This window comes from Quercus lobata, chromosome 7, assembly GCF_001633185.2.
Source record: "Quercus lobata isolate SW786 chromosome 7, ValleyOak3.0 Primary Assembly, whole genome shotgun sequence".
NCBI lineage: Eukaryota > Viridiplantae > Streptophyta > Magnoliopsida > Fagales > Fagaceae > Quercus > Quercus lobata.
In genome coordinates, this window is record NC_044910.1 from 12,185,737 (window position 1) to 12,208,663 (window position 22,927).

General features: G+C 32.6%; 2 protein-coding genes across 2 annotated transcripts; both read right to left on the reverse strand.

The window, feature by feature from the left end:
* Window positions 1–6,780: 6,780 nt before the first annotated feature.
* On the reverse strand, window positions 6,781–10,936 carry LOC115951598 (UPF0481 protein At3g47200-like). The gene is made up of 2 exons (XM_031068771.1): window positions 10,694–10,936; window positions 6,781–7,950 (listed from the first exon to the last, which is right to left on the reverse strand). Exons 1-2 carry the CDS (start codon window positions 10,934–10,936, stop codon window positions 6,781–6,783), a joined length of 1,413 nt encoding a protein of 470 aa, XP_030924631.1.
* Window positions 10,937–14,901: 3,965 nt separating this feature from the next.
* Window positions 14,902–20,840, reverse strand: LOC115953882 (UPF0481 protein At3g47200-like). Its single transcript, XM_031071703.1, has 3 exons — window positions 20,754–20,840; window positions 20,412–20,652; window positions 14,902–16,445 (listed from the first exon to the last, which is right to left on the reverse strand). Exons 1-3 carry the CDS (start codon window positions 20,786–20,788, stop codon window positions 15,138–15,140), a joined length of 1,584 nt encoding a protein of 527 aa, XP_030927563.1. The 5' UTR covers window positions 20,789–20,840; the 3' UTR covers window positions 14,902–15,137.
* Window positions 20,841–22,927: the final 2,087 nt, after the last annotated feature.

Below are 22,927 nucleotides of genomic sequence, written 5' to 3' on the forward strand. Positions count from 1 at the left end.
GTGTTTTATACACTATTTGAACTTTCAATTGGTATCAGAGCGGGTACACTTATTGTGGTTTAATTACCTAAGTGTGATCCTTGACCCCTTGTGTTTATTTGCCATGTATTGTGCTTTGTATGTCTCTTTGTATGATTTGGTTGGTGATGAATGTAACATGCCACGTGTTTGTGAAAATGCCTCTATGAGTGTTAATCCTCATAAGTGTGATGACATGTTATTTGAATCTATGGGTGTTGTTGACAAACTCTTGAAGAAAAATACTAAGAAGTTTCAAAAGAATTTGAGCAAGTTATTTTGTGAAAATGATGATTTGATTGCTAAGCTCAATGAATCCAACGAATTGGTTGAGAAATATAAAGAACTTGCTGAAATTTCTCTTGAAAAGTTGAAAGAGTTTGAATGTTTGAATATGGACTTGGATGCTAAACTTGTTTTGTCTAACAAACTTGTTAATGAGTTAAAATGTGAAAATGAATCTCTTAAGATGCATGCCAAGTGTTTGATTGCTGAACCTACTGTTAAAAAGGATGATAATATTTGTTGCAATCATGTTGTGGTACTCGATTTTGTGCCTAGTGTGTGTTCTACCTTAAAGGATAAATCGGTGTACATTCCTCCACATAAAAGAAATCAAAAGGTGGAGAGAAAGGCTGTTAAGTCAAAGCCTCCGTTTAGGTCTCAACCTAAGACTTGGGATGGATCTAAGTTTGTTCCAACTTGCTACCATTGTGGTGTGATTGGTCATATAAGACTTCAATGTCATAAGTTGAAAATGGAACAAAACCATATTGCTAGATCCCTTTCCAAAAGGCCTAGTGGACCTAAACATATTGTGTGTCATCATTGTGGTGTCTTTAGTTATCTAAGACCTCAATGCTCTAAGTTTCATGCTGTCAAAAGAATTAAAAGAAAAGAAAAACTTGAGTTTCATGGAAGTTGTGCTAAAAAGAGTAAACCAGGTTTGAGTGAAAATAACATGTTGTTAAAGAAAATATTTAATGCTCTTAACTCCTTGACTATGTACATCTCCGGTTCTCATTCTTCCAACCCTCGTCTCGCTTCTCTTGAGACACTCATTCCAAACAATCGTTCCGTTTGGATGAGGAAGGGTTCATATGGTTGAGCTTGTGCTCTTTTTGGTCCTTGATCTAATTCTTTCGATCTTTGTAGGACCCTTCATACATTAAATGTCATATCATCATGCATTTTGTGCATCTTGCATTTATTTGTATGCATTGTTTTGTTCTTGATCTTACTTTTATGTTTCTACTTTGTGTGAGTAAAAAATCCAAAATCACATAAAATGTGAAAAATTCGAAAAGTTTGATTGTATATGTTTGAGCACATATCACATGTGAGTTTGGCCTTGTACCTTTGTACAAATGACTTTGTGAATTTACGAGCTTAGCTTGTTATTTTTGCACTTATATCTTTGTGGGAAAAATCTTGACATCTTTGTGTGATTGTTGTAAATCGATTTTCAAGCTTGTCATGAATGATTAGTCAATAGTCATGTTGGTTTTGATACATGCGTAGACTTGTGCTTATATCTCTTTCCACTCTTTTATTTTTATTACTTAAAGAGCTCAATAAATGTAAATCTCAAAATGAAAAGAGATAATGAGCTGCAAAAGCCGTCGCACATACTAGTATTTGACTAGAAAAAAGGGAAAGCGACTTATATGAAATTGTATGATGCCCAAAAAGCCAAAGGCTTGTTCATCAAATTGAAATATCACAAATTTCAGGCATCGATCTCAAAATGAGATGTTTTGATTCAAAATAATAAAATGTTATGAAATGTAAAGAAGCTAAATGAAAAGCTTCATCGTATGTAATCGTTTTCTTGTGGGAGGTCATATATGTTCATTTCTATAACTGAGATAGACCACTTGATTTAGTACTAGTTGTGTATGACTTGATTGAATTGATCATTGAAGTTTCACTCTAGACTAAGGACTATTCCACATTTGATACACACACACAACACACATGCCTAATATTCAATGAATGTCTTATTCATTTGTTAGATTGTACTTGTCTAAATGTGATGTGTGTGTGCTCAATCTTATATGGATTAATCCAAAAAGTTTTTTGATCATTTTATATGTATTTGGAAGTGATTTTTATCACTCTTTGTGTTTATGTTTAGTGCTTACTTTGTTTTTCATTGTTTAAACATGTTATGTGTTGAAAAACAGGTGTCAGAGTTTTTCGCGACTCAGTTGGCGACTCGCCAGTTGCGAAACCCCCAGTCGCGAGTTCAGCTAGAAGTTTTGGCGACTCATGAAAATTTTTGCGACTGAACCTGGCGACTCGCGAAAATTTTCGCGACTGAACCTGGCAACTCGGCCAGTCGCGAAACGCCCAAAATCAGCTTTTTATAGAGCTTTTTCGTGGGAAACTTGTTTTAAACCTCTCCCATGCTCTCTAAAACCCCTTTTTCAATATTTTTACATCAAAACCCAATCAATTTGAATGATTTTTCATTCCATTAACATCTCTAAGGTAATTTTAAACTCTTTTCATTATTTTTGATCCTTAGATTATGTTTTGGAGAGTTTTGTGCTCTTGGTTGGGATTTTCATCATAGGGGTTGGGAAAACTTAATTTTTGTCAAATTTTTCCATGGGTTTGGTTTCTTTTGATGATTTGCTTTGGATGTTGGCCCCTTGTGGCAGAAAGAACATGTATTAAGGGTGAATTTCATGATGTTAATGCATTGTTTCACATTATCGTTTATAGTGTGCATGCTAGGTGTTTAATAAAATGCCTCTTAGACATTTTCTTGCTTGTTTGGACTCCGATGAGTACCAAACTTTAGGGTTTCTCATGTTTCCTCATTAAGAATATGTTTGGTTCATTGGTTATGTATTTAACACACCTTGCCCCACATGTACATTTTTCATGCATTGATCATGTATTGCACTTAGCCACCTCTTGCACACACCTTTGCTACCCTTGTCATGCATTGGTCTGGACCTTGCTTCTTCATCCTAGCATGTCATGTCTACCTTATGCTCTGTAGCATTTTACATTGTCTTAGGTTTGAGCTTCATTTTCTCATTCATCTCACACCCCTCATGCATCATTATCATTGTTCGTTCCTTCATCTCTTGCCCTCGTTTCTCCTTGACCCTTTGTCTATTCCTGACAAAAAGGGGGAAAGTATACCGGAATGTTTTGTCATATTTATATGACTCTTGTTTTGACTCTTGTGCACATCCTTAAGGGGAGAAATTCTATTTCTCATGCATATTTGTAGGGGGAGAGATATTCTATAGGGGAGATGCATATACCAAGGGGGAGAAGACATTGTGTTAATTAGAAAACTTTGTTTTGTTTGCTTTCTTGTTGGCTTTATGCTGCTTTGAGTTATGCTTCGTTGTTCTCATTGCATCATGTTTGTGTTTTGGACATGCATATATCCTTATGCTATTGTGCTTCATTGAATGCATGTTCAGATGATCATTTGCTTTACTATGTGATCATTGTAGTCATTTCTATATGACTGTTTTGGTGTATGATCAAGTTGCTCGCATGTTTCTCATCATGTTTACTTGATCGTAATTTACTTGTTACATTATATTTGTCCTTTTATTACTTGCTTTACCTTGAAGGTCTAATGTGTTTTGTGCAAATGTTTCAGGTTACAAGTATATATGTTCCAAGTGTATCACAGCTTCTCATCACTTTGAAAGGGAAAAACTTTAAGCACTTTTAGTTTATATTGTTTAAGTTTATATTCAGTATTTTGTGCTTTGTACCCATGTTGTTTCTGTAAGTTTTTAGGGTTATGTTTTATGCATTTCTTGTAGGCTTTATAGTGTGTACCATGCTTTTATACAGCCTTTATGCATTGTTTATTCAGTACTTCTATCTAAATGTCATGCATTTTCTTTTAAGTACTGTCATTCTTGTGCCCTTGTAGGATTGTTCCTAGATGTATGTACTTGATATACTATGCATTGGTTGAGTGTTGGACATACAAGTAACTTGCTTTGTTCTTGTTAACTTGTATGTTTAAATGTTCATTCCAAGTGTGAATGAGCACAGTGATTACTACCCTGTGGTAATTACTTGTTTGATCAAGCCATGATTTGGTTCTTAACTTCATCTTTACTTGATCACTTTATGCCTGTTTCATATGCATTTCATATTTTCTGCATACAATGATCATAGTGTATTGTTGTGTTTCAGGAGATTCATGTTTATATGATTCAAGAGCTTCACAGTTTCTAGATTTAGGTGTGAGTGAGTTTTGCCATTGTTCCCAAACTCATGTTTAAGTCTAGAGTCTGTTTTAGGGTGTTTTGTCACGGAATAGCCAAATGGGGAGATTGTAAGGTTGAATTTAATTAACCATGTGTTGGCTTTATTCTGTGACAAATTTGCTTGTAATACAGTACTTAGAAGCCCTGTATTTAGGTGAGAATCATGTAAGGGTAGTGTGTGAGAGAGTGTGAAGAAATGCTCAAGACAGTGCAATGAAGCAGAGACTCGCGGCCAGGACTCGAGGGAGGCTCGCGGCTTGCAAGCCGTCAAAAGTTGCACACGCGCAGAGCATGCAGGGGAGCTGAACAATCATGCCACCTGGAGCACTACAGGACAAAAATCCAGACTGGCCATTAAGTTAGCTCGCGGCTTGAACTCGCGACTCAGTCAAGTCGCGAGGTCAAGCCGCCAGCCAACCCTGTTTTGGAAAAAATGACTCTTCGCATTCCATTCTCACACCAGTATAAATACCTCTCATTCTCACAAAATATGTGTGGCTATTCAGAAAGAAAAACCCTAAGAGAGGTTTCTTCAAAACACCCACCTAATTAGAGAGAGTTACTCATTCTTAGAAAGAGTTACTCATTCTTAGAGAGAAATCTTTGTAGTCTCTTCTCATTCCCTCTCTCATTGTCATACCTATTGAGAGGAGATTTCTATCCAAACACTACCCATACCCATTTAGAGTGTTGAGTGTTTTTTGGAGTTTTGGGAAGTATTGGAAGATGCCAAGGATGGCGGATGTTATGGATTATAGTGGAATCCGGTAAGCTAGAAAAGAAAAAGGTTCAGCACAACCTCGTTGGAGCAAGAAGCTTGGAGGGCTTAGGTACATCGGGTAGATTAGGCTTGGAGAGTCTATTGCTGTTTATGTATCCCAACTACATTTTCTAGTGGATTATTGACTGCTTGGAGGGTGGCGGAGAGGTTTTACGCCGAGGGTTTCGGTTTCCTCTTCGATAACACATCGTGTGTTGTCCTTATTTTTACATCTCTCTTCCCTTAATCTTTGCATTTTATTTTCTGCTGTGGATATGATTTTAATTGGCTTAGATTGTTTACCAATTCTGTTTATAGCTTGTGTTTATTTTCCGCACACTTAGTGTTTGTCATAATGCTTGAATTGATTGTTTTGTAATTGAGGGTCTAAATGTTCAAGGGTGTTTTATATACTATTTGAACTTTCAAAAACCATTTAAAAAAGAAAAGTGCACCATAAATTAAAGAATTTGGAGGTGAATAAATAGTAATTACCTGATTTTCTTGACAAGAATGGCCTTGAGTTTTCTAGCGAGGTCTTTGGATTTAATCTTATGCTCGAGGTTCTTTTAGGCCAAAATGAGCTTCTCGGAGTTGTTAATGTGGTTGGTCTGTTGCTTCCTCATTAGATGTTTGATCCCACTTGACTGCATTTTCTGCTGTATCCATGTTAGTGCTTGCTCTGGGTTCCCATCTTGGATCTTCATTCTGATCCCCCTCCACTGTTGGAGCTGCTGTGGAAGATAACGATGCCCGAAACACATGGAGTTGATGGTCTGATTCGGGTGTCTGAATAGGCTTGAAATGTGTTTCGCCATTATGTTTGAGTTCATTTTCTATGATTTCTGGTTCTTGTAGTGCTTTATTTTGAAGAAACGAATGGGTTTTGTTGGAATTGCAGCAAGAGAACAGTGTAATAGCATAAAAGGATTAGACCAAAAAAAAATAAACCCGTTATGTCCTCCACTTGATACGTCACTTGACTCTCCATTCTTCTTCACTGATGCAAACTTCTCACACCTCACAACCAGATGCACCTACTCAACCAACTTACTCCATGGCCACCCGATCCAAGAATAAATAACATCGTCAAACCAAAAACCTTCACTAATGTTACTATCCGTTATCCAATCCCTCATGCTCTTCTTACTGATGGACTAAGATGTTGATAGTAGCCCATAGTAAATGATTTCACACTATTTTCGTCCATAGGCGTTGGGAAAATATCAAATCAAGACGGATTACATAAATTTGTGGTTTATTTATTTTTAGAATTAAAATTGTGGTTTCAAATACATATTTTCCAATCCAAAAGTTACAGATGAAAAAATGCATATTGAAACATAAATTCAGAACCAAGTAAACACCTGATATGAGAGTTCATGCTTTAACTGCAAAAACTAAATCATAAAATAGGGTAATATATTGCATCAATTGTTCATCTCCAAATTTTATTACATAATAATACACTCAACCCTCCACACACATAAAATTCTGGCAGATAATATCAAGTTTATCTCAAACACACATTACATCAAATTAAGAATCAAGTACATTTTCCACACTGGCTTATTTAAACAAACATGGGAGTTCGACAAAAAAGAAAGTAAACAATCGGAATGACATAGCCATATAGGACAGACCAGAGAGGATCTATATATGTGAAATCCTGACAGGCACAGAACTCATATAGATACAATTGAAAAGGGAATAAAGCAAACAAATTTTCAATACCTCTGGGTGTCATTGATAATATGCTAAGATAGAGTACACTGTCTGTGCGATACTGAGAATAAGTGCGAATAATGCGGCAGTGAAAGCCACTACTGTCCACGGGCTGCTGAAATGGTTGTGAATGACTTCATTTATATAGGTCATCCTCTTCTTCTCATGGTACTTTTGGATTTTGGACCTGACATCTCTGTATATTTCAGGGTTAGGAACCAAGTCAGTGCCTATCTCATTGAAGACTAGAGCCACTTCTTCATCGCTGCCAAGTAAGTTGCGGAGTATGCCCTCTTTCCTGAGGTCTATAACATCTTTGGCTTCGTCTATGAGTGAATCGAGGAAGGATATGTAAGAGGTGACCCCGTAGTCATTTTCAAAATCTGGGCACATCTCGTAAGCTATCAAGTTGAAGAACTTGGGTCCGGTTGAGTCATCCACTAATATTGGAGGCAGCGAAAGGATTGCGCCATATAAGGAAATCCAGTTTCTGGTGAAGTTTATGTTTCCCAAGCAACTACTATTGCTGGATTTCAAATGGATTCCTACTGCTATAAGCTCCTGAACATTGCGATATGATTGCCATTCTTTCTCATTAGATTTAGGACTTAGGTCATGAGTGCAGCCTAGAAGTCTATTCCGCAGTAGATCCAGAAGATGAACTGGTTCTTTATTGGGTGGCGGTTCCTCTGTTTTTTTTGTCATACTTTGCGTATCGATGAAACTTTGGACCGACTCCTTCAATTTTTTACCCTCTTTACTGTTTTTGATTAAATCATCAAGAATTCGATAAGGAAGTTGATTCTCCAACAAGAATAAATCCTGTTGCACAAAGGCCACTTGACCGTTTTTAATTTGGAAACTTTTGACATTATTATGAACAACGGAGTCTATAAATTTCAGTGTTGCACAACCATCCACAAACAACATCCATGAAAGGGCTTCATCATTATAATTGTGAATCACCTCCTCATCGAAACACTTCCTTAGTTGCTCGATGTTGTTCTTAATCACCATATACAATTCTTTATCAGTCTTGCCACTTTCTTCAATGAAGTTTTCTGCCAATGTAAGCTTGTATTCCTCTGCTAATCGATACTTTGGCTTACCATGATGGATAGGACCGATTGATACCACCCTCGGCTCACAGTACTTTTCGAAATGTTTGTGATCTCGCAACAATAGAACCTGATGGTTCCCGCAGTTTAGAAATTAAGGAAGTAATAATTGTCAACAATATAGTAAATCTACAGAAAATAATACTCCTATTATACATGTAACATGTTCTACAAGAGCCTGAATAAAAAAAAGAAAAAAAGAAAAAAAAAGAAGAAAAAAAAAAGGCTACATGAGTCTACACTATACCAAACAACAAAAGTTTCAATAAAGAAATTTTTTTTTCCCCACAATATATATAATATACAGGAATTACCAACTCTTTATGTCTTTCTTCTTTTATTTCTTTTACATTTTATGTATGTTGGGATGGCTTCATATAGTTTCCCGCTCATGGCAACAACTTTAAGTTAGAATTTTTCTATATTTGAATATTAACTTTTAATATTATATATATAAATTTAAAATCCATAAATTCTTGCCTTTTGAGATGCAAAAAATTTATAATTCAGTTTTTGTATTTTTAGTTGATAATCTTTCTAATTGATCTACTTAATCTTGTTGTGAAATAGTAATTTTAAGTACGATTGTATATTTTTATTTTTATTTTTTTTTAAATTCTTTACAAAACAACTTTAACAAGTTTTGTAAGTAAAATTCTACAAGCAATAGATACATTTGGGTAAAAAATCTAATATTTTTATATAGCCAATAATGATGACATTTCGTGTCTCAACATTGTTGTGATTATTTTTCTAGTAGAAAAAGAATATATAATAAAAGAAACATTATCTACAATATAAAATTATAATATGACAATGATAAATAAAATTTAAAGCATAGAAAAATATATTCTAATATATTAAAGGCACTATTTTCTCACCTAAAAATGGAATCACCTAATGGCCTCAAGATGCCTAAGTAAAGGCGAATCAACACATAACTTAATGAATTAGTACCAATCAATCCAATATTAATTTTAGATAGAGAATAATTAAAAGTACACAGTTCAGGTATAAAATTTAGCAAAAAGAGACGAAAATTATTATTATTATTTATTTAAAAAAAAAAAATTCATTACCTTAGGTAAGGCAATGCATGATGAAGGAAAGCTGAAATCTAATTCCCAACTTTGGGTTTTGTATTGAAAAATAGAGTGCTTGTTTGGTGTGTGACAACATGGGAGATTTTGTGTCTTATATTGACAATATAACTTGTGGGAGTTTGGCTTACAAAAATTGAAACCTAAAAAATGTTAGATGCAATTGATAATCAATGATCATTTGACATGCTTACAATATATATTGCTACGACTTAGAGTTTCAAATTAATTGGATTTTTACTGAGCCACAATTTTGGGAACCTTCTTGAGTGGTGGAGAGAGCACACAAGTCATCTATTTTATAGTGAAAAAAACTACAGTTTTGGGAGCTTTATCTAGTGGGGGCCTTAGGCTAGACGTGGCGAAATTGGACCTGACTTGAACTTGAATTTTTTTACTCAACACAAAATTAAAACAAGTAGACCTGTGACCCGACCCAACTTAATTAACTTGTAACCCAATCCATTTTTTTTTTTTTTTGGGTCAACCTTTTTCTTTTTTCTTTTCTTAAAAGAGAAGGCGCCAGGTTGGAGGATTATTAAATTTGGACTTAGCTAAGCTTCTTATATGAAACTATTATCATTTGGTTCACTCTATAAAGAGTGAGAGTATTTGGGTTCTTTTCTTATCTGCTTTTCTAGAAGTTGTATAATGATTGTGGAAGTATTTATGTGGACCTTGACCAAAGCTATTGCTTTTGACATCAAAGTAGTTGCAAAAGAATTAGTATATTTATCTATTTTTATTCTCCTCTACCTTTGTATTCCAACATCTATCTATTTTCATTCTCCTGTAATATAATTTAGCTTTCGACTAATAGAAATTGTTCATAGTAAAATCTTCTCTTTTTCTTCATAACTTTGTCCTACTTGTCCTTTTACCCCTATGGTGGGAACTTTTATTTTATTCATAGGAACGTAAATTATACTTATTTCAAAATAAATAGGTGGGCTTTTGGATTTAAAGAGTGTTGATATTTTTATTTTTATTTTTATTTCTGAAATGGAGGTGTAAGATTGTGGTTAGAAAAGGCTGGAGGCTTGCAATGTGTTGCGCTGTCACATATTGTGATTATATATGTGATAGCTAGTAAGACAAGACACAAGTGAGGGACACAAATCTGGGAGTATCTAAGGCCAAAATTGCTTCTTTGAGGAAAAAAGTTTATGTTCACTACACTAATAATACTAGTATATTTATGGTTTAAATATATTACCAAGTGGAACGTATATGTTTTCTAATTTTTTTTTAAGTGAAAAAATACGGATCTACCTGAACTCAACCTAACCCGTATTCTAACCTGCTAATTATGATGAGCTATTTTCAACTCGAAACCATTTTTGACTTGAACCTCGACATGACCCGACCTATTTTCCATGTCTGCCTTAGGAAAAAGCCTAAGTGACCAATACCTGGAGCTGGTATACATGGATCATGAATGTCAATACTCTTTTATATAAATAGGTTAATTACAAATAAATTAAATAAGGATTTAAATGACAAACTAATGCTGAAATAAATCACAAGATGGTGGGTATAATATTTTGTAACAACTATTATTATTATTTTTTTGAAACAACTAGTCTAACATAATGGGGTCAAAAGTTTCATAGTAAATTTTGTGACAACATGCAATTTTTTTGATAGGATATAGAACTACTTTAATAAAAGAAATATTATATTTCGATAATTGAATGAAAAAATTAACACAACCTTTTGTATCTTTGGTTTTGTAGTCCATCGATTCTTCCCTTTGACTTGCGCCTCCTTTAATTTCTTAAAGTTCTCTTTCTCGAAACTGGTACTATATATCTCATTCTCATGGATTGTAATACTCAGCTTCTCGGTTGCAACAACAACACTGACAGGTTGATCATGGCCTCCGCTTGCTTCACCAGTTTCTCTTCTTTCAACTTTTCTTGAATGAAACTCCTCCATGGAAATTACGTGCTCCATTATGGCTTTGGTGAGTGTTTACCGAAACAAGGTAACTATTACTATGATAACCGATTGATCAAACACTAAACATTAATTATATATGCTAAGTGAAAATGGAAACGTTAGCTTGAAGCAGTTAGTCTTTTAACTTTATTCATATGCCAAGTCAGGAATCAAATGCAAACACTTTTGTGCACTAGTAACTTGTTTACTACAAGTTTCATGAGAACGAACAAAACTATTTTCACCTTTTACAAAACAAGGTTGTTAGAATTTGAGATTTTACGTACTTTTTCAATAAACTGATGATGATTGTACCTTTATCTTTATGCAGCAGGGTTGGTATTATATACGTATATCTAGCTACTTTTGTAAAGTTTTGCTATGAATCCACCTACCAACCAGTGGATAAGGGTCCAGGGACCTTACCCCCTTACCAATTTACCAAGTTAAAAAAACTTAAATGCTGATATATGATTGATTGTCAATCCCAGCAGCTTTAAGTAGAATGGATACAAAAATCATACTTAGGATCTCATACTCTAATTCTATAATATAAATTATCAATTATTATAAAAATTTAAGCTTAATCATTAATATAAGTTTCATCAGTTGTAAAACATAATTTCATCATGTGACATTAAAATAATTTAGTTTAAGTGAAAATTTATTTCCAACGTTTTAAAAAAGTCAAAACTTCAACCAAAACTCTTCAACACTTTCAAGAATTTTCTAGTCTAATATCATTTTTTTAATGAAAAATTTACACTCTTACATGAGGCGCATTTGACATGTAATATAAAGCAATTTTTTCTTTTATTTTTACTGTCTATTTTATTTTTCAATATATTCATTGAAATAATTCCTATATTTTATACATAATACTTGAATAATTTGTGCACAAGCATGATATTGGACTATTAGTACTATATAATAAAATTTATTTTTTATCTATCAAGTGACTAGTTTTTTGTTGTGTCAAGTAGTTGCACTCTCCTCAAGTGGCTGCCCTTAATTTTACGACAATAACCAGCATATCATGGGATGGAACTATGATTAGCTTACTTAAAGCTTTAAACTAGGTAATTTTCTGAGAGTTCATTTGGTATTGCAATAATAATTAGAGCTTTAGTGGTAGAGCTTTTACGATAAAGATTTTTAAGTGAAAGAGTTTTAGTGTCTAGAAAGTTTGTTAAATTACAATGATAGGGTGTTTGAAATTGTTGCTCCCATTTGCAAACCAATAGATAAAGAGTTTTAATACGTTAAAAATTATAAAAGATGACATATTGAGTGTTATTATATTACGTCCATTTATTATTAAACAATGCAGAAAAAAAAAAAAAAAAAAAACTACAATACTAAAATTAAGCTTGAAATTCCAGCTTAGAATAAGTCCCTAAAGATTATGTCTTATAGATGAATTATGCAACACGTCCTTTTCTAAAGCATGCTATTTGGTGATGCTATTGCTTTCCCTTTTTATTCATAAAGTTACATATAATCTCTCCAGGATATCATATAGCAAAATTCTCTTTCGCTTTTTTTAACTTATTTTATTTTATTTTTTTCAATACTACTTGGCAGCTCCAGCATAATTGTATTATTATGTTTATTTCTATTTGTCACCGTACACTTTTTTCACTGCTATAGCATAAATCTTTTTGACCCACACGAATAACGATCACCTGATATGTATCTGTATGGGGATTATAATTTAATTTGTTTGGGTATTATCTTTAGGATTTGGATAATGCTGAAAAGATTTGGATAATGCTCGGCTCTAGTGCTCTAGTTACGGTAGTGCACGGGAGTCACACAAGATGGACACGTCCCAGAAATCGGACACTTGTCGGAAGATGCAAAGTACTCCTCCTAAAAAAGCTAAGTAACCGTATAATATGCGTGTTGAGAGAGAGAGAGAGAGAGAGAGAGAGAGAGAGAGAGAGAGAGAGAGAGAGAGAGAGAGAGAGAGAGAGAGAGAGAGAGAGAGAGAGAGAGAGAGAGAGAGAGAGAGAGAGAGAGAGAGAGAGAGAGAGAGAGATGATATGTCCACAACATTTTCACAATATTTTTACAACAAATTTTAAGTGGTATATATAGCATTTCAATTACTCCGCCTCCTCTTATTGACTAAGAAAAAACCAAAAAGTAATCCCTACTTACACAAAAAACAACTCTAACACCAAAAAAGAGTGGGACAAAATGGGTTTCTGCCCTTTTTGGGCAAATTAATTAGCCTTTTTCCCTTCTTCTCAAATTAAATGGGAAAATGCCCCTCTTTTGGAAATCGAGTTTCTCAAAATTGAGTTAAAAAAAAAAAAAAATTCTGGAGCCCTATAGTGACGTTTTAAGAATCTATAGTGATGTTTTATAACTTGATATCCATGAAATCGAGTTATAGACAATTTTTTATAAGCAATAAAATTGGCTATAACTCGATTTCATGGATATCAAGTTACAAAACGCCATTATAGGTCCTTATAAACGTCACTATAGGTCTTTGAAAACGTCACTATAGGGCTTAAATCGATTTTGAAAAACTCGATTTTCAAAAGAGGGGCATTTCTCTATTTAGTTTGGGAAGAATGGCAAAATGCTAATTAATTTGCCCGAAAAGGGCAAAAGCTCATTTTGTCCAAAAAGAGTGAAAAAGAGCATTCATGCCACTTTTTAATCAAAATTAACAATTTTTTTTTTAGGTTAGTGTTTATTACACACACCTTTTTTTTTTTTTTTTGGTTGAATAAAAAAAAAAAAGTGTGTGCAATAAACAGACTTAAAAAAAATGTTAATTTTGATTAAAAAATGTTTATTGTACACACTTGTGCATATATACATTTATCAAATACATGGTGTAGTAACAGGTTTTTCACTTAAAAAAACTCTTATCTACTTCCAAGATTTAGCATGTCACTATTCACAAATCTTTGGAAGTTTATCCCAAAAAAGTTTACTTTTTTATTTTTTATTTTATTTTTGGTAAATGGTATATTTGAGATTTTGATATTTAGTTTGGGTTATTTTAGACAATACGTTATAGAATATTACAAAAATCAAATTGGTTCCATGTCGGAGATTACATAATAGAATATTCATGTAGGTTACTGCTTATGTGATAAGGAATTTCACTACATTAGGACAATTAGGGTTACTATCATTGTTTACTAGGGCTTCCATTCAAAACTTACAACAATTCTCCTTCCAACCTTTTCTAATGCAATAAAAGACTTCGTTATAATTTAAATCATAATTTAACAGCAAGGGGGTATTTTTTTCATTTCCAATACTTAAAGGAGGAAATTGCTCAATTTTAAAGTTTACGAGTGAATTGTGGAATACCCCAAAAATAGATTTTTTTTTTTCTTTCTATTTTTATTATATTAATTCTAGTGTGTAACATAATGTTCATGTTTTGGCAGTTTTGCTAAGCATGCATTTGAAGCTACAAGAATCAATTGAATTACTTATAGGTGAGTGGAAAATAGATAAGGAATATTAATTATATTTTATAGAAATTTACAAAGTGTACTAGGGTTAGAATTTAATAACGTGGTTCTCTTAACAATTTAAAAACAAAAAACAAAAGTTATTTCTTTTTCAAAACCTGATTTTAAAGAGTTCATATAGTATGTGAAACCACAATTATTTATTTGTGTTGGTTAGGAGGACCACATGTCGGATTGACTCAATTCTCCAAGGAATGGACTAAGAAGTTGATAGTAGCGCATGGTAAAAACTTGTGAATGATTTCATCCTATTTTCGTCCATAGGGGTTGGGAAAAATATCAAATCAAGGACTACATAAATTGTGGTTTCAAATACAGTCTCTAATCCAAAAGATTACAGATGAAAAAATGCATATTGATATATAAATTCATATTCAAGCATATACACACCTGATATGAGAATTCATGCTCTAACAGTTTAAATACAAAATAAAATCATAAAATAGGGTAATATATTGGATCAATTATTCATCTTCAAATTTTATTACATAGTACTCTCAACCCTCTTCACACATAAAATTCTGGCAGGTAAATATCATGTTTATCTCTAACACACATTACATTAAATAAAGAATCAAGTACATTGTCCACACTGACTTATTTAAACGAACAAGGGAGTTCAACAAAAGGAAAGTAAACAAACGGAATGACAAAGCCATACATAGGACGTACCAGAGAGGATCTATAACAAATTTTCAATACCTCTGGTCTCATTTTGGATGATAATAAGCCAACATAGAGTACACGGTCTGTAAGACACTGAGAATGAGTACAAATAATCCGGCAATGAAAGCCACTACTGTCCACGGGCTGCTGAAATGGTCGTGAATGACTTGAGTTATCCAGAGCATCCTCCTCTTGTCATAGTATTGCTGGATTTGGCTTCTGACGCCTTTGTATATTTCAAGGTTAGGAACCAAGTCGGTGCCTATCTCGTTGAAGACTCGAGCCACTTCATCATCGCTGCCAAGGAAATTGCGGAGTATGCCTGCACTCCTGAGGTCTATAACGTCTTTGGATTCGTCGATGAGTGAATCGAGGAAGGATATGTAAGACGAGACTCCATAGTCATTTTCAAAATCTGGACACATCTCGTAAGCTATCAAGTTGAAGAACTTGGGTCCAGTTGAGTCATCCACTATTATTGGAGGCAGACTAAGGGTTCCGCCATAGAATTCCCAATTCTTGGTGAAGGTTATGTTTCCCAAGCAGTTATTGTCGCTGGACTTCAAATGAATTCCTACTGCGTTAAGCTCCTGCACATTGCGAAATGAATTCCAGTCTTCCTGGTTAGAGTTTTTTTTAGGACTTGTGGAAGTGCAGCCTAGAAGTTTGCTCCGCAGTAGATCCAGAAGATGAACTGGTTCTTTATTGGGTGGCGTTTCCTCTGTTTTTTCACCCTCTTTATTATTAGGACTTGTGGAAGTGTAGCCTAGAAGTCTGTTCCGCAGTAGATCCAGAAGATGAACTGGCTCCTCTGTTTTTTCACCCTCTTCATTATTTTTGGTTGGCTTTTCCTTTGTTTTTTCTGTCATTCTTTGCTCATCGATGAAACTTTGGACGGACTCCCTCAATTTTTCACCCTCTTTACTGTTTTTGATTAAATCGTTGAGAATTTGATAAGGAAGTTGATTCTCCAACAAGAATAAATCTTGTCGCACAAAGGCCACTTGACCGTTTTTAATTTGGAACCTTTTGACATTACTATGAACAACAGAGTCTATGAATTTCAGTGTTGCACAACCATCCACAAACAACATCCATGAAAGGGCTTCATCATTATAATTGTGAATCACCTCCTCATCGAAACACTTCCTTAGTTGCTCGATGTTGTTCTTAATCACCATATACAATTCTCTATCAGTCTTGCCACTTTCTTCAATGAAGTTTTCTGCCAATGTAAGCTTGAATTCCTCTGCTAATCGATACTTTGGCTTACCATGATGGATAGGACCAATTGATACCACCCTCGGCTCACAGTACTTTTGGAAATCTTTGTGACATCGAAGCAATAGAACCTGATGGTTCATGCAGTTTAGAAATTAACAAAGTAATAATTGACAACAATATAATAAATTTACAAGAAATAATATGTTTTTTCACTTATCATTTCAATGATACATGTTAATAAATTTATTTGGATAACGTTTGGCTCCAACTACCAATAGGAAACTAACATAATATTAATACTTGTCAAGCGCAGCTCAACTTAACAATCCAAGTGAATCATGTGCAATCGAAATGCATTTCATCTTCTTATTGGTGGTTAAAGTCCAAGACTCCAAACATATTTGAAGTGAAAACACTTCCAATTTATAATAGTAAGATTAATAAACTATAATTATCCTCAACATATAACTTAAGGCATTCTCACCACCAAATGTGATGAGCATTTAACTTGTATCTCAGTGGGTTCCAATTAGCTCAATTAGTAAAGTTTTTTGTGATCAAATAAGAGATCTGAGGTTCAATCCCTACTTACACAAAAAACCAATTGGTATTTTGATCTGACAATAAAAACATCATTAGGAGCAGATGCCCTAGGTTGAAACTGTTTTTATAAAAAAATATGTGTATCTCAACTAGTGTATTGAGTTTCAGCACCAAAAAAACTCCTAAAAAAAAGAAAAAACCTATTGTTCTTAGATCACAAACTCATTAACCTCAGCATATTTATAAAGTAAAAATAAATAAAAGATACATGAGTCTATAGTCTACACCATACCAAACAGAAAAAGTTTCACTAAAGAAACATATTTTTGGAAAATTCTTGTTTAATCTACAATTTAAGATTTATATTGCTAGTACAATGTATTAACCTATAATTACCCCATATTTTTCCCCATAATATAATATCAAAGAAGTACCCTCCAATCTTTATGTCTTTCCTAATTTATTTCTTTTACAATTTATGAAGGTTGTGATGGCCTGATACAGTTTGAGACTTAAGGCAAAAACTTTAAGTTGAAATTTTTCTATATTTAAATATTAAATTTTAATATTATAACTTTTTTTTAAATTTTTTAAAATCCAATCTTCTTGCTTTTTGAGATACGTGTTAGGTCCATAGAATTAGGTTGGGAAACCGTGAACAATTGTACCCCTTAGAATCTTAGTTAATATTGGTTCTCAATTGTAAACATGTTCTAGTACAAGACAATTGAAGATTCAAGTAATGATAGACTCAAGAAAAATAGAAACTGGACTACCATTATGCTGGTTTTCAACACCAGCTTGACATGTCGAGATTCACTTAATTCAACTAGTTGAATGGAAGAGCTTGACCAATCAAGAATCATACATAATAGATCTAGAAGTCTTGTTTTCTTAATTAGCCGAATGATCTAGGGTTACTTTCACTTCAAGTCTACTATATAGGCAACCTAAAGCATATTTTCCAAGTCTACAGAACAGTAGTTTATTGCACATAGATCTAGAATTTTCCAAGCTCTCTTAAAGTATCAACTCGAGAACTAGTTCATACCAAAGATCTGGGGACAAAATGGGCTTCTGCCCTTTTCCACAAAACTAATTAGCCTTTTGCCCTTCTTCCCAAACTAAATAGGGAAATGCCCCTCTTTTGAAACTCGACTTTTTCAAAATCGAGTTAAACCCTATAGTGACGTTTTTAAGGACCTATAGTGACGTTTTTAAGGACCTATAGTGGCGTTTCGTAACTTGATATTCATAAAATCGAGTTATAGGCAATTTTATTGCCTATAACTCGATTTTGCGAATATCAAGTTATAAAACGTCACTATAGGTTCTTAAAACGTCACTATAGGTCCTTAAAAACGTCACTATAGGGCTTTAGAATTTTTTTTTTTTTTTAAACTCGATTTTGAGAAAGTCGAGTTTCAAAAGAGGGGTATTTCCCTATTTAGTTTGGGAAGAAGGGCAAAAGGCTAATTAGTTTTGTGGAAAAGGGCAAAAGCCCATTTTGTCCAAAGATCTGGTGATCAAGTGAAGTTACTGCATCCAATTTACATCCAAGTTGCTGGTCCAAATCTTTGGGAGGTGTTTTTGGAGTCGTGAGTGAAAGTTCACGTGGAACAAATCCAGAATAGAATAGTCCATTGATTAGGAGATATGTGTGGTCACGCGAGTAAGTATTACATGAGGTAGAAATAAATTTAAGGTTAAGTCTATTGTATAAACTCTCATTCTATTCTAGTGGATTTGTTTACCTTAAGAAATCCCCCCAAGTTTTTATTGCAAAACACTTTGTTTCATTGGTTTTTTTGAGCCATCATTTTGGTTGTTCATCTGTGATCCATGTTTATGTGATGTTTATCAATTCATATCTAGAACATAATTAATCTAATTAATTACTTGGCTAAGAATTGATTAATTGCTTCACAACCAGGACTTAAAATCCTAACATTACAAAAACGACTCTAATTTAGTTCTTGCATTCAGGTTAAGCTAAGATCTCAATTATTTAGTTGATAATATATCTCATATGTACTTTTATCTTCTTGTGAAATAGTCAATCTTAAGTATGATTTTATTAGTTTTAATTTTAATAAATTTATTTACAGAAGAAAATGTAACAATTTTTGTCAGTAAAATTCTACAAGCGATAAATACATTTGGGTAAAAAATCTAATCTTTTTATGTAGTCAATAATTATGACATTACATGTTTTAACATTATTATAATCATTTTTATTGTTATTTTTTTTGTATAATATTTCAAAATCTTTTAATATTATTTTGATGAATTTCATATTCATTTGTGGGATTTTCATATATATTTTTTATATTAGTAAAAAATTTCAAATTTTAATCTCTCTCACTCTCTCTCTCTCTCTAAATTTTTAAATATCAAGTTTTGTTAGTAAAGTGCGATATGATCAAGAGATCCAATTTGATATTTTATAGTAGATTTTTTTTTTTTTAAAAAATACTATCTATAATATAAAATTATAATATTACGAGGATACATAAATTTTAAAGTGTAGAGATGAATTCAACACATAACTTAACGAATTAGTAAGTAGTATCTCATCTAACAATTAAATCACCCAACAGCCTCAAGATGACTAAGTAAAGATGAAATCAACACATAACTGAATGAATTAGTATCAATTAAATCAATATAGAAAATCAAATTCCAAGGTTTAGGTGTAAATTTAACAAAAATGGATGTGAATAATAATAATAATAATAATAATAATAATAATAATAATAATAATAATATTATTATTATTATTATTATTATTATTATTATTATTATTATTATTATTATTATAAAGTTTCTTTCCTTTACATTGGATAAGAAATCTAATTAATTTCCAACTTTGATTTTCATTTTGAGGAATAGAGTGATTGTTTGGTGTGTGGGACATGTGGGAGGTTTTGCGTCTTACGTTGATAATATACCTTGTGGGAGTTTGACTTACTAAAATTGAAACCTTACACCGTTAGATGAAATTCATAATCAATGATGAATTGGTATGCTTATAAAAAAAATTTCTTTGATCTACAACTTAGAGTTTCAATTAAATTGGATTTTTACTAAGCCACAATTTTGAGAACCTTTTTTTTTTTTTTTTGATAAGCATTTTGAGAACCTTCTTAAGTGGTGGAGAGAGCGCACAACTCACCCATTTTTTTTATTGATAAATCTACAGTTTTGCAACCTTTATCTAGTGAGGGCCTTAGGCAAAGGTCTAAGTGACCTAAGCTTGGAGCCGGTGTACAAGCATCAAGAGTGTTAAGACTCTTTTATATAAAGTTAAAATAGTTACAGGTTAATTACAAATAAAATAAGGAATTAAATCACAAGATAATGGTGAAATAAATCACAAGATACTGAGATAGTGGGTATAAATATTTTGCAACTATTCTAACTTAATGCAATCAAAAGTTTCATAGTAAATTTTGTGAAAAGCAGCATTTTGTTTTTAAAATTTTTTGCTAGGATATAGGACTACTTCAATAAAACAATTATTATATTTTGATTAAATGCACAAACACAACCTTTTGTATCTTTGGCTTTGTTGTCCATCGATTCTTCCCTTTGACACGCGCCTCCTTTAATTTCATAAAATTCTCTTCCTCGGAACTGGCACAACCTGTCTCATGGATTGCAATACTGAGCTCCTGAGTGGCACTAGAGACAATGACAGGTTGATCATGGCCTCTGCTTGTTTCACCAGCTTCTTTTCTTTCAACTTTTCTCGAATGGATCATCTCCTCCATGGAAATTATATGCTCCATTCTGGCCATCGTCAGTGTTTCCCAAAATAAGGTAACTATTGCTATGATAACATTGATCAAATAGTAAACTTTATATCTGCTAACTGAACATGAAAACGTTACCTTGAAGCATTTAGAGTCTTCATTACTTTATTCATATAACAAGGCTGGAATCAAATGCACACACTTTTGTGTACTATTAACTTGTTTTACGACTCAAGTTTGATGAAACTGTGAATGAGAACGTACTAAAATATATTCTCATCACCTTTTATAAAACAGGCTTGCTATTTGATTTATGATTTGAAATCACACACACTTTTCCATTAAAGTAACAACTGTTCTAGAGCCATACATTTTACCACAACTTATGCATATGTCGACTTGTAATTTAATTATAACACTCACACATGGATTTCATTATTGGTACTTAGTGAAAAGTAATTCAATCACCACTTAATACGCGTGTAAATTGTGACAAAATGTGTGCTCTTAAATCTTTTTCATAAACTATTGGTTGTTCCTTCATTTTTATGCAGCCCTGTTGGAATTACACACTTTTGTGTGTTATGTTTCCTGATCAGTGTCTTAAGGGGCCAAGTGGCCATACCCCGGGCCCAACTAAGCTTGGACTTTTTTCATGAGCGAAAAATTTTGGTACGGTGCATTGTAAGAATCAAATACTATCAGGGAAGAACAAAAAACAGAGAGCAAGAGAGCAAGAAAGATGAAGAATTTCTGATTGTATTAGCCTCAATGATTCTGTACATCAAGATTACATTTATACAAGACAAATTAAGTTAATTGACTTGCTAAGCTCTAACTAACTAAGCACATTATACGGGACTCATGTAAGATTTAGTTACAAATGGTTGTTGCACGTGTGAACACTAAGAAGATAAATAAAGAAACAAAAATGACTTGTAGCTTTGCTATATGTGCAAAATACTTTGTCTGTCGTATAGCCTATGCTTACTTCCTCTCATCTGATGCTTGTAGCTGGTTCTTCTTCTTGCTTTTAGGTGCTGAACTTTGACATGCATTAAGTTCCTTAATTTTATTAAAATATATAGTCATATTGATTAATAAAGTAAAAATAATATTATCTTTGCTAAGGATAATTAAATTTAAAGCCACTAATAATTCCTTTAATTTGGATATTTCACTATTAATTATCCTTATTGTAAGTATACGCAAATTAAGAAGTATTGATATGTTATTTAAAACTAGCATGTAACCCATGCATACGCACAGAAATGTTGAACAATATTGATAAAGAAGAACAAAAAATGGAACAATCTTATGAGTATTCATTTTGAATTTTTTAAAAATTTAAATTATTATTATTATTATTCAAGGGAAAAAAAAAGTAGATTATTGTTCTGAATGTTGGATAAGGAATTTGATAGCATGAAATACTATGGTTGATAACAATCTCTTAAAAAAAGTTTTGAAGTAATGAAATTGTTTGTTTATCAATTGGGATTTGAAACCAAAAAAAAAAAAAAAAAATTGAAATCCACATTTAAAAGTATCTCATTCTTGGTAATGCTAAAGTTTTGTATTATGTTTATGTATGCAGTGATGATAAAGTGGTCTTAAACTCTTACATATGAATTACTTATAGTCATGTATTAATGTTAATGTTTCTACAATTTGTTGGATCTATTAATTGTAAAAGAAAAAAAAATAGTGTCGCATCTATTAATCGGAAAAGGAAAATATTATAGTGGAATTATATTGAATCACACAAGAACTTGTTGCATCTATCAATTGTAATAGCAAAAATGTTATGGTGGAATTATATTAGATAACATGATGTTAAATAAAAAATTTGCAAGTTATCTTACCACTCATTCTTAATCTCTTATACACAGTTGCAATGTTTGAATTTCCCTCTTTACTGAGGAAAATAATATGAATTAAGAGTTTTCTACCCAATTCTATCTGACATGTGATCTTTATTTGCTTGTTTAGAATGTTATGGATATTTTATCAAGCCTTTTTTATTAGTTCCCTCAATTTTAGCGTGTAGTAAATACTTATGCACCAAAATTAAGTTTTTTTTTTTTAATTTTTTTAATTTTTTATGTTTTTTTTTTTATTTTTTTATGAAACATGGTAAAAAATTAGACCACAATTGAAATTCAATGTAGTTTCTCTAGAAAAGAATAGATTTGATGTTCTTATAAAAAATTATAGTTTATAGCATGTATCTAGAAATAAAAACCACTTGCTTTTGCAAAATCTAAACCTCCATAAACTTAAATAAGCTAATATATACAACAAATAGCATT

Excerpts from the sequence above, each read along its gene's own strand:
- LOC115951598 (XM_031068771.1), bottom strand. The coding sequence starts at position 10,936 with ATGGAGCACGTAATTTCCATGGAGGAGTTTCATTCAAGAAAAGTTGAA. Across the intron at positions 7,951-10,693 it reads CAAAACCAAAGATACAAAAG|GTTCTATTGTTGCGAGATCA; the intron begins GTTGTGTTAATT and ends GGGAACCATCAG.
- LOC115953882 (XM_031071703.1), bottom strand. The coding sequence starts at position 20,788 with ATGAATAAAGTAATGAAGACTCTAAATGCTTCAAG. Across the intron at positions 20,653-20,753 it reads AAGACTCTAAATGCTTCAAG|AATGGAGCATATAATTTCCA; the intron begins GTAACGTTTTCA and ends GACGATGGCCAG. Across the intron at positions 16,446-20,411 it reads CAAAGCCAAAGATACAAAAG|GTTCTATTGCTTCGATGTCA; the intron begins GTTGTGTTTGTG and ends ATGAACCATCAG.